Source organism: Physeter macrocephalus, chromosome 4 (genome assembly GCF_002837175.3).
Source record: "Physeter macrocephalus isolate SW-GA chromosome 4, ASM283717v5, whole genome shotgun sequence".
Taxonomy (NCBI): Eukaryota; Metazoa; Chordata; class Mammalia; order Artiodactyla; family Physeteridae; genus Physeter; species Physeter macrocephalus.
In genome coordinates, this window is record NC_041217.1 from 145,539,242 (window position 1) to 145,550,922 (window position 11,681).

The following is an 11,681-nucleotide window of genomic DNA, read 5'->3' on the forward strand; positions in this document are numbered from 1 at the left end:
CAAGGAAGTTTTGAAAAACATTCATTTTTCTATTTTATTTCCATTTGTATAAGTTTTTAAAAATGTAAGCACGTGATAGTTTGCAGGATCCTGCTACAACCCAAACTCCCATTTCTATTTATAAATATTATCATCTCTTTATATTACTTACATTTTGTAACAAAAGAGAGATTGGTTTAAATTTTAAAAACAAAACAAAACAAAACATAAAAACCCAATCCTGGAGGCCCAGGTCTGAGCTCTGCCCTCACCGCCACCCTCCCCCAGGTGGGCGGGGCAAGCCTCCCTGACCAGGCGGGCGCTCAGGGGAGGTCAGCCACACTCAGGGACAGTCAGCGATCCAGAAGCCGCTGCGCCATGAGTGTCTCTGCGCTGAGCGCCCCCAGAGCCCTGGGCGGTGTCTCTGGGCTCCTGCCGGCGGCCTCCCTGCTCGGCCTGCTTCTGCTTCTGCTCAAGGCAGCGCAGCTCTACCTGCGCAGACAGTGGCTGCTCAAAGCCCTCCAGCAGTTCCCGTCTCCTCCTTCCCACTGGCTCTATGGGCACATGCAGGAGGTAGGATGCAGTGGGATGGGGAATGGGAGGGCAGGGAGGGCCGGGGCTCTCAGACCATGGTCCTGGTGAGCGAGCCCAAGGGACAAAGCCCTGTTGTGGGACGAGCACACGGCCTCACAGAAGGACCCAGCTTACCTCTCAGGTCTTGGCTCTTCATGGCAGTCCGGGGAGCTCCCTCCCGCCCAGGACCCCGTGCTGGTGTCCTCGGGTCTGTCAGACACTCCTTCCTTAGGGAGATCTGCAGGCTGTCCTAGCAGCCCTGCACTTTGAGGACAGTGGCTGTTCCTTCCTGAGTCTCCCCCATCTCCAGGCTGAGCAGCTTCAGCTGTTCTCATAGAACAGGCTTCTAGATGCTTCTGTGCCCCATCCCTCAATCCCATCCTCTCTGCCTGGCCCTGAGCTTGCCTGGGAGCACAGACATCAGTCTGATGGATGCTGCCCTGTGGGTTCACTGTCCGTGGAGATGACAGACAGGAATCTAGGAAGGTGTCAGGTCACAGGAAAAGAGACCCACTTTCTGGGTGGGGGCTTACCTCAGCTGTAGGGACAAACTGGCTCGGTTTGTTAAGACTGAGGAATTTTCCAGTCTCCTGATTTCAGTGCTTCAACCCTGACAAGTCGCTGGCACACATGAGCGAGGTTCCCAGGATGGTGCCAGGTAAGGGGAACTGACATTTGAGTTGCACCATCCACAGGGTGAGGTCGCCCGCCTGGTGTCCTCCCTCACTGGACCATGAGCTCTTGGAACCGAGCGTGAAATCCCCTCACCCCCAGCACCCTGCACAGAGCCAGCGCAGAGGGATGTCAGTCCACTGTGTGGAGGGACAGGAAGGAGGGAAGGAGCGGCTTGCAGGCTGGGGAGGGGCAGCACCTCCCACCCAGCACTGGCAGCACTAGCCTGGGTGCCGGGGGCCTCAGAGCAAAGTAGGGGCCACATGGAGAGCGGCTCATCAAGGGTTTGTGGACTGAACAAATGTTGGGAGAAAATCAGGGGTTGCAGAGAGCTGAGGCCTCCCTTTCTCTGCAGCGTGATTAGAGTAGACTGGAGGCAAAGACGGGAACCGGAAACAGCCCGAGCCCCACGTGGGCTGGCCCAGTACCTCTCCCCACTCCTTCCTAATCTCCTGCACCCCAGGTTACTCAGCGTCCTCCCTGCCTGCCTGGGCATTCTGGCCTCTGGGACTCTGCTCCCATGTGCCCTCTACCTGGAATGATCTTGTCCCTCATATGTCTGTCTACCAAGGCCCAACCCCAAGCCACCTCCTCCAAGGTGTCTTTCTGGGTCTCCCAGGAGCAGAGAGGACAACCCTTTTTCCCTTGGCTGTCCTTCTCATAAGGCAGTGCTAACTGGATTCAGCTAGTTTTGTCTGCAGTGTCATAGTTGTGAGCTCCTTCGGGGAGAGCCCGCCTCTGGTTCATCTTTGTAACCCGAGAGCATCTTGGTAAATGATGACTCAACGAATGAACACATGCATGACAAAGAGCTTTCTAGAGCTTTCTAACCAGGACGGTGCCAGGTAAGGGGAACTGACATTTGAGTTGCACCATCCACAGGGTGAGGTCGCCCGCCTGGTGTCCTCCCTCACTGGACCATGAGCTCTTGGAACCGAGCGTGAAATCCCCTCACCCCCAGCACCCTGCACAGAGCCAGCGCAGAGGGATGTCAGTCCACTGTGTGGAGGGACAGGAAGGAGGGAAGGAGCGGCTTGCAGGCTGGGGAGGGGCAGCACCTCCCACCCAGCACTGGCAGCACTAGCCTGGGCGGCGGGGGAGAAAATCAGGGGTTGCAGAGAGCTGAGGCCTCCCTTTCTCTGCAGCGTGATTAGAGTAGACTGGAGGCAAAGACGGGAACCGGAAACAGCCCGAGCCCCACGTGGGCTGGCCCAGTACCTCTCCCCACTCCTTCCTAATCTCTTGCACCCCAGGTTACTCAGCGTCCTCCCCGCCTGCCTGGGCATTCTGGCCTCTGGGACTCTGCTCCCTTGTGCCCTCTACCTGGAATGATCTTGTCCCTCATATGTCTGTCTACCAAGGCCCAACCCCAAGCCACCTCCTCCAAGATGTCTTTCTGGGTCTCCCAGGAGCGGAGAAAACAACCCTTTTTCCCTTGGCTGTCCTTCTCATAAGGCAGTGCTAACTGGATTCAGCTAGTTTTGTCTGCAGTGTCATAGTTGTGAGCTCCTTCGGGGAGAGCCCGCCTCTGGTTCATCTTTGTAACCCGAGAGCATCTTGGTAAATGATGACTCAACGAATGAACACATGCATGACAAAGAGCTTTCTAGAGCTTTCTAACGTCCAGGTCTGAGTTAGCGCCCCTGCCCTAAACCTTCCCCAGAGGCTTGGTCTTCCCTCCATCACACATTCATGAGCCCTACGGTTGTCATGTCCTCAATCTCGCTGTCTCCTCCTGGAGCCTCCAAACAGACAAGCATCTACAGCCGCACCCTAATTCAGTGCTTTAATCCAGTTCCTGGCACATCGTAAATGCTCAGTAAATATGTGCTCAGTGAAGGAACCCGTCCTCCAGTAGGCAAGTTGCCTCAGAGCTGGTGAGTCCTGATGGTAGAAGGATGCAGGCAGAGATTAGATACCAATGTGGCAGGGGGATGCTTTGAGTTACACAGAAGCCATTGAATTAAAGACGAGGTGACTGCATGGAACATGCCTAGGACCAAATGTTGACAAGAAATCCAGAGGGGATAAAACGAAGTTGAATCTCCAAGGTTAAGGAGAGGCAGTTGCTCTGTGGCAAAGAGGAGGGGCACACCAGGTAGAGGAAAGAACCTGGGCAGAGGCCTAGAAGTGTGAGCAGGTGGGACCAGTGCAAGGCACACTGGCAGCAGCATCTTTGGGGGCAGAGCAGTGGGTCCTGTGGACTCGCCAGCCCGGCAGGAGGCAAGAATAGAGAGGGTAAAGCCAGAAAGCAAGGGCCTTTGTGGTCCACACTGAGGAGTTTCAAGAGATTCCTCTAGGCGGTGGGAAGTGCACACAAGTTTCTGGACACTGGTAAATGAAAATGGGATAAAATAATACACGTATCAAAACCTTAGTTCAATACCATTTTCATATATACATCCAGAAACTGTGTACGCACTCAATATGTAAAATAATATGATACACACACAATTTAGTATATAATATTTCTCACTTATTCATATACATCCGACACTCTTTCAAATTAACATTTATATGTATGCGGGGATACTACTGAAAATATATAACAACCAGTATGGCAAAATGAAATTAACATATAAATTTAATTTTTATAATATAATCTATTTTATTCTCTAAATAAACAAAATTATATGACAAAACTACTTACCAAGTGATACAAATTAGCATAAATTGCTCATGCAAATGTTGCACGAATGACTTCCAAAAGTTTTGTAAACCAGAGAGTCAATCCCTGATGGAAGTTTCTGTAGGCAGTTTGTAGCGGTGGCCCAGGGCTCTACCCAACAAGGGGACAGAATCTGGCCTTAGGACAAAGGTAGACAGGCAGCAAGGTCTGGATCAGAGCCCAGGTCATAAGAAATAGTTCAAAACTCCTAGTTCTGCTGATCGATCAAGAACGATCTCCCTGTACCCATCCTGCCCTTCACCCCCACTCCAGCGCTGGAACTCAGAGAAGGGTTTTATTGATTTATCTTTCCCTTGGTGACAGTTCCAAGAGGAGACTGAGCTGCAACCCCTACTGAAGAGGGTAGAGAAATACCCAGGTGCCTGTGCTCGCTGGCTATGGGGGACGAAAGCCGTAGTGTTGATCTATGACCCTGACTACATGAAGGTGGTCCTAGGGAGATCAGGTGAGAGGGAAACCCACATCCCAGCAGGAGGAAATCTTTCCTCTTGGGAACATGCCCCTGGATCTGTGAAACTCCAGAAGAAACTGGCACTTCAGCCATCAATACCTGACTCCCTACCAGCCGTCCTTGCAGGCCACAAACCAGACTAAGGCCAACATTATTCACTTATAGTGAATGCTTAAACACCTGGGTGGGGCTGACTCCTCTTTTCTGTCTTACTTACTTTCATTGAGATGATCCCGGGTCTGGAAGACAGTTCCCTGTCCACACTGATTTAGGTTTGGCACCTCTCACTGTTGCCTGTCCTGGGTCATGAAATGGCCAAACCACCACAAACTGTAGGAAAACCACAGGCTTCTGTCTTACTCTGTGGCACTGAGCAGAGCCTATCTTTCTTGCCAATTCACCATCTTAATCCTGTGGGTGTTCTGCTGCTGGGACACTGAGTCTGCTTTCCTGGGCCCACAGTGACCATCAGGACAGAGAGAGTCAGGGATGGGAGGCAAGAGGGAGGTGGCTTGAGACAGACTGCCAGGTGACAAGCATCAGGAATGGGAGGTACCACAGCTGCTCTGGGGGCTGCCTGCCTTGTTTGGTGCCCTCCACTTTCCTTCCTTACCTTTCAGACCCAAAGTCTCATGATTCCTACAGATTGCTGATTCCCTGGATTGGTAAGTACATTTAAATACAACTGCAGTCCACCCACCAGTTAGGTTTACCAAGAGCTACCTCTTTGGTTAATGGAGAACAACGGGTACCAGGCGCCCTGTCACCATCTCATCTCTCAGTCAAGCCTCATTTCTCTCCTTGCAGTAAAACTCTCACCCTTTGTAATCGTGCTGAGAGCCCTCCTGAAGCTCAGCCTCTTCTTCATCACTTCTCAGACCTCTGCGGTATTCTCAGCCTGACTATTAATTCTTCTATCACCTGCCCCCCTACTCTTTTTCAACCTCTGTCTCACAGCTGTCATAATCACATCCTATGGACCAGCCATTTTGGAAATTCACGTTCCTGAACTGTACTGGCCTTTCCTACCTTTGCCCATGATGTGCCTTCTCCTGACACCCTTGGTTCCTCCCAAGTTGTCACCAGTTGTCCCGCTGATCCAGGCTCCCCGACCCCCACACACACCCATCTGTGGTCCAGGGAATGGTTTGCTCGTGTTGGAGGGGCAGACGTGGTTCCAGCACCGGCGGATGCTGACCCCAGCCTTCCACTACGACATCCTGAAGCCCTACATGGGTCTCATGGCCGAGTCTGTCCAAGTGATGCTGGTGAGTCCATCCCTCGTCACCTGGACCCACTCACATCCAGCACAGCTGTCAAAGTACACTCTCAGACACTTGTGGCCCTCAGGCATCCATCAGACACAGCCCCCAGAATGATGCATTCAGAACGTACTCTGAGACAGAGCTCATCAAAACTGGTTGGGACAGAGGGGTATCCCAGCACCAGCTTGGATCCGAGGAAAGGGAAAGCAGGGCCATGGTGTATTCAGGGTCCACTCTCCTCTCATCTCCACATCTTCAACACAAAGGAAAGAGCAAGGGTCATTCCCCTGGACAGCAGTGCAAATTGCCCCTGGCTGCCCTGGACAATGGCAGCTTCAGTGGTAGACTGGTCATACCAGGATGTCACTCAGATAGACTCTGGCCTGGAGTCCAGGGCCTCTGCAGGGAATTGAGCCACTCATGGGAGGAAATGAGGCCAGGTCTACACTCAGAGAGCTGGGTCGTCACAAGCATCACCTCTCATCTGGACTGGGCACCACCTGGTCTCAGCTAACATTGAATGAATAAAAGGAATTGAAGTACCTCATGTCCCTTCCTAGGAGCCCCAATAGAGTCCCATAAGCTTTTCCTTGCCTTGAAATATTTGCATACTAGTGTTGGACATCACCTGTCCGGTTCCAATCTCAGGACACAAAAGACTCCACATTTGTTCCCTGAGAAACTATGCTTTCTGGCCTCCCACAAAGTGGTTATCATCAAAACTTGTTCCTAAAATTTGGAACTAATACAGAATATTATGAGAGAGCATGATTAATTATATAATAAAAGATTCTGAGAAAATAGGCGTCACGTTATACGTGTGTGATACAGCCTTAAATTGCTAAAAAAACACCTGCTTAGAAAGTGAGGAAATCTCATCCGAAGATTTAGAGAGACAGAGAGAGAGCCTGGCCTTGTCAGCACAGGCCTTCTGGGGGAGCAGAGCAGGGTCAATGTCCCCCTCCCACCACAGGACAAGTGGGAGGAGCTCGTCAGCCTGGACTCACATCTGGAGGTCCTTGGACACGTCTCCTTGATGACCCTGGACACCATCATGAAGTGCGCCTTCAGCCACCAGGGAAGCATCCAGACAGACAGGTCAGTGACAACCTTTCAATGGCAGGGTCCTTGTTCTCACCAGCTGGGGAGGACTTACCTGAGAGGCAGGTAGGGCAGCGTGGATGCTTATCAGCACAAAAAGGAACATTCTGCACAGTCATGGACCACGGTCAAATTCCACTCAGACCAACCATGACTCAGTCACAGGCCCTGATTCCTGCACAGGGAGAAACCTGTTCACTCAGGCCACTTGTAAAGGACTGAGGGTCTCCCGGGCTGTAAGGCAGAAATGACAAAGCCTAGTGCTGCCTTTCCCCACTGGCTGAGGAATCCCCACCCAGAGCCCCACGCCTTCTCCAGGTCAGAGGCTCCCTCTACTCCAGTCTCCTCTGCATCCTCTCCCTTCAGGAAATTCCACTCCTACATCCAGGCCATCAGGGACCTCAGCAATCTGAGTTTTTCCCGGGTGAGGAATATCTTCTACCAGAACGACATCATCTACAGGCTGACCCCTGAAGGCCGCTGGAGCCACCAGGCCTGTCAGCTCACCCATCAACATACAGGTTCCTCTGATCCTCCTGGGCGGCTCCTGCCCACCCACCCCCATCGTGCACATGTAAAAGGGCCTGGCCTTGACCCCTCAGGCAGAGCCCAGACTCCTGCTTCCCCTTCAGGAGCTGGCACACACCCACACTGGGTACTTCCCTGGTGCAGGGGTTGGGAACTGAGACGTCAGGGTGTCAGGTGAGGTGCAGGGAGATACATGTGTCACCACGTTGGTGACGGTGGAATGAGACGCCCTCCCAGCATCATTCAGGCAGAGCCTCCACAGGCCGTGCTATTGAGGGGATTCCCGGCCTGGATCAGACGATGCTGGAGCTCTCTGCCCTGACATGTGCACCCATTCCCACCCTCGTCCTCATCCACCTGGTACCCAGACTGGTCCTGAGGGGCAGATGGGGCTATGGTGGGCACTGCATCTGGTTCCCCAGAGCCCTCAGCTCTGTTTGGAGACCACTATTCTGGGACAGATGGAGTGATCAAGCTGAGGAAGGCTCACCTGCAGAAGGAGGGAGAGCTGGAGAAGGTGAGGAGCAAGAGGCACTTGGATTTCCTGGACATCCTCCTCTTTGCCAGAGTGAGTGTGGGCAGGAGAGGCCTGAGGCTTTGCCCAGAGGCACAGAGGAAGGGCAAACCCTGCACTTTCCCTGCCTCCGCAGATGGAGAATGGGAGCAGCTTGTCTGACAGGGACCTCCGTGCCGAAGTGGATACGTTCATGTTCGAGGGTCACGACACCACAGCCACTGGCATCTCCTGGACCCTCTATGCTCTGGCCTCCCACCCTGAGCATCAGCAGAGGTGCCGGGAAGAGATCCAGAGCCTCCTGGGGGATGGCGCCTCCATCACCTGGTGAGTGCCCAACCGGTGGGAGAACCTTGTCCCTCAGCTAGTGGAGAACCCCTGATTGTCTGGCTCTGCCGCTCTCAAATGGGCTGCCTTTCAGGGACCACCTGGAACAGATGCCCTACATCACCATGTGCATCAAGGAGGCACTACGACTCTATCCACCAGTGCCATTCATTTTCAGAGATCTGAGCAAGTCCATCACCTTCCCTGATGGACGCTCCTTACCTGCAGGTATGAGCTTCACCACACCCACTAAACTAAGCACTCTGCAAGACCACATGCGAGATCAGAAATACACATGTGCTTTCCCAGTTCTGGGATGCTCTGACTCGTTTCCACCTTAAGATAATTAAGGTTTACTCTGTAGTTTGGACAAGTTTTGTAAAATGCTTGACATAGAAGTTGAACACAGCAAAAGCTCAGTAAACAAATGCTAGCCCCTGAAGGTGGTCTTGTAATAGAGCCCGAAAATTCTAATTCCTTGAGACATCAAGGCTTAAGAGAAAAGCAGGTGGAGATGTGGTTCTTTCCATATGGGGTCTAAGTAAATGAGGGAGCTCAGAGAATCCACTGTCATGGGTCAAATGGTCCAGTCTCTGAGGAGCCCTCAGGTGGATGGCAGAGAGCAGCTGATGAACAGGTCTGAGACCCCTGTCATTTTTAGAGGCCACCCACTGGCTCACCTCCCAGTGGGTCTGAATCCCAGCCCTGCCACCTCCTAACTGTGGGATTATGGTCACGTCCCTTAATCTCTCAGAAGCTTAGGTGAGTCATCTGCACTTGGGGATGTGAGTGCCTTCCTTGAGGCCTGCTGTGAGGATTAAATGAGTTAATGCACATTCCCCAAGGGCTCATGATGGCACTTGATAAATGAGAGTTGTCACTTGAGTTGCTCCTAAATATAAGCCTCCAATTCTTTTCCTTCTCAGTTCTGGGCATGGTTACCTACTCCTAATCTGTGCTCATGTGCTTTGTCACCTCCAGCCCACCTCTCTTGCAAGAGCATCATTTCATTCAGAGTGATGGAGGGTAGCTCTCATGGTGGCTCCCAGGCCTTTTGTGCACATTGCCCCTGTTGCCATGGGTACCATCAGTCTTCTCTCTCTCCTCCCTGCCCCACAGGAATCCCGCTCTCCCTCTCCTTTTATGGGCTTCACCACAACCCGAGGGTGTGGCCGAACCCAGAGGTATGATGGAGGAGGGGATGGGATGCTCTTTCCAGACCAGCACCTCCCCTGCTCCCCCTTGGGGATTCTTGTCCCCTGGTGGATTGGTGCAAGGAGATTGACCCCACCTGCCCTGGCCCCGGTGCTCTCTCTGCAGGTGTTTGACCCATCCCGGTTTGCACCGGGTTCTTCTCAACACAGCCATGCTTTCCTGCCCTTCTCAGGAGGATCCAGGTGAGGCCTTCTGTACCTCGGGCATCTGGGTATCACTGGGTGCTACCTGATGTGTGTGACTGTCTACATTCATATGTGGTGTATGCAGTTATGTCCCTGTATGTTGGCGTTTTGAGAAGGAGGTGTGTATTCCCATGTACAAGAAGGCCTTCAGGGCACGCCACGGAGACCTTGACCTCCTGACTTCCGCAATGACCAGTCACATTTCCATGGCCGTGGCCGCTCCAAAGTATTCCAGGGTTTTCCTCACTTTAGGAGTATGACTTTTCAGCGTTAGAATTTTTCATGAAAGGTAAACTTCAGATGTTTGCTTTCCACATTTATCAGTCATCTTTAAAGATGGTTTTCTCCTTCACACATTCCTAGTCCAGCCGACTGCCTTTCCTACTTAATTCACCAATCGACCTCCGACTGTATCATCAGTCGTGCTTGCATGGATTTAGGTTTCCAGCTGCTTTTCTTGTCCTGAGGTTTCAAGCCATGTATGTGATCACTTACAGTTGCCGTTTGAAGAAAGTTACATGGCCACAGGTGTCTTCTCTATTTCTGTAGTCAAACCTAACAGTTGTGACTGCATAGTCATATAAACATGACACCTTTTCTGGTTGCCAGAATTCTATATATGTAGCGGGGATTATATAACATAGTCCCAGAATCTACAGAGTCTAACTTTGGCAAAAAAGGATGAAATTGAAGGCAATTGAGTGCTTTTGAGAGAAAATTCACTATTTTGTGTTTGACACATGCATTTGAGAACTTCCTGCCGTGTAAAATATAAAGCACACATGAAATAGCTGTTAAGCTGTATGATACACTCCAAAATGACTGCTGTGAAAATCTTCAGCGGCTACAGATCCCCCCCGAAATAGTCACTTCCATAACTTTGGAACTACTTAGTAATCCAAGTTTTTTCTGAGTCTATAATTCTGTGAAATTTTCGGTTGGTGAATCAGCCTCCACAGAACAGGCTTGACGCAACACGTTCCCAGAACTTGCTCTAGGATTTGGTCTGTACCAGGGTCCTGTTCTTCCTTGTAGACATTGGCTGCAGGTCATGCGGCTGCCACCAGAGGACAGGGGGTACCTGGCAACTCAATTCCTACGTCAGAATTAATATTTAATTTTACTCCAGTCCTTTTTTTTTCAATTCAATTAACTTTGTTCAAATAGAAAGCTATTTATTAAGCCTGCCTCTGTGTGCCAAACCATATATTACAAGATGGGAACACAGAGACGAAAGGAACTTTCCTTGCTCCAAGAGTTCACAGTCAAGAAACAACTACCGCTATTCAAGACAGACATGTGACATTTCCATAGTGTAGTGGTCTGTATGTTTGCCTTACAAGACAGACATCATGCATTCATTCACTGAGCAGATTGTGGAATGTTCCATGTTTCTGGCACTGTCCTGGTCACGGGACAGTGATGTGTCCTTGAGTTAACACTAAAGGTGCTTGGGGATGTGGGAGAAAGAGGTGCAGGCGGCAGAGGCGGGAGGCCAGGCGGTCACTAGACTGAGTCTTGAGCATGTGGCCGGCAGAGGTGGGGGGAGGGAACCTCAACAGGAGCAGAATGAGGAAGAGGAGCTGGACAGGTGTGAGGGGAGTGAGGAGCCACCCAGAGAGCGCTGTGATGCCAGCTGAGGCCCTGCGACGTGTCTTCCCTGTGATGGAGGGCACAGCAGGCCCCGAGCTGCCGTGGCTGCAGTAGAGGGAGGGGAGGCAAGGAGGCTGAAAAGGCCAGTGAGGAGCCCACAGGCTGGGAGGAGGGGCCTTGCTGGAGTAGAATGGGAAGGCTCCAGGGGCGGGTTGACTGAGGGGCTGAGGGGAGACAGGAGGCCGGAGCATTAACTGGGAGGCAAGTGGTCCAGCAGGTCGAGGGTCGCTTGGGCGGCACGTTCAGTGTGACCTGTAGGGAAGGGATTGGGGCTGGGCCACGTGGAGGAGAGCCCTGAATGCCCTGGGCCCGGCAGGGGTTAGAAGCCTCTGCTCACTTCCTTTTCCCTCCCTGACCCAGGAACTGCATCGGGAAGCAGTTTGCCATGAATGAGATGAAGGTGGCCGTGGCCCTGACCTTGCTTCGCTTTGAGCTGGCACCCGATCCCTCCAGGGTCCCTGTTCCCATTCCAAAAGTTGTGCTGAAGCCCAAGAATGGGATCCACTTGCAGCCCAGGAAGCCCCTGTAA

General features: G+C 52.0%; 1 protein-coding gene across 2 annotated transcripts; it reads left to right on the top strand.

Moving 5' to 3' along the window:
- Window positions 1-328: 328 nt before the first annotated feature.
- LOC102982895 (taurochenodeoxycholic 6 alpha-hydroxylase-like) lies at window positions 329-11,681 on the top strand. Of its 2 annotated transcripts, XM_024119790.1 has the most exons (12): window positions 329-552; window positions 4,217-4,358; window positions 4,985-5,029; window positions 5,505-5,632; window positions 6,603-6,727; window positions 7,097-7,251; window positions 7,720-7,826; window positions 7,909-8,099; window positions 8,194-8,327; window positions 9,219-9,283; window positions 9,420-9,496; window positions 11,513-11,681. In XM_024119790.1, exons 1-12 carry the CDS (start codon window positions 358-360, stop codon window positions 11,679-11,681), a joined length of 1,533 nt encoding a protein of 510 aa, XP_023975558.1. In that variant the 5' UTR covers window positions 329-357. The 2 variants fall into 2 exon arrangements, with proteins under 2 accessions (XP_023975558.1, XP_023975559.1); XM_024119791.1 differs by lacking the exons at window positions 7,097-7,251; window positions 7,909-8,099; window positions 11,513-11,681 and having other exon boundaries at window positions 358-552; window positions 7,720-7,852; window positions 8,141-8,327; window positions 9,420-9,500.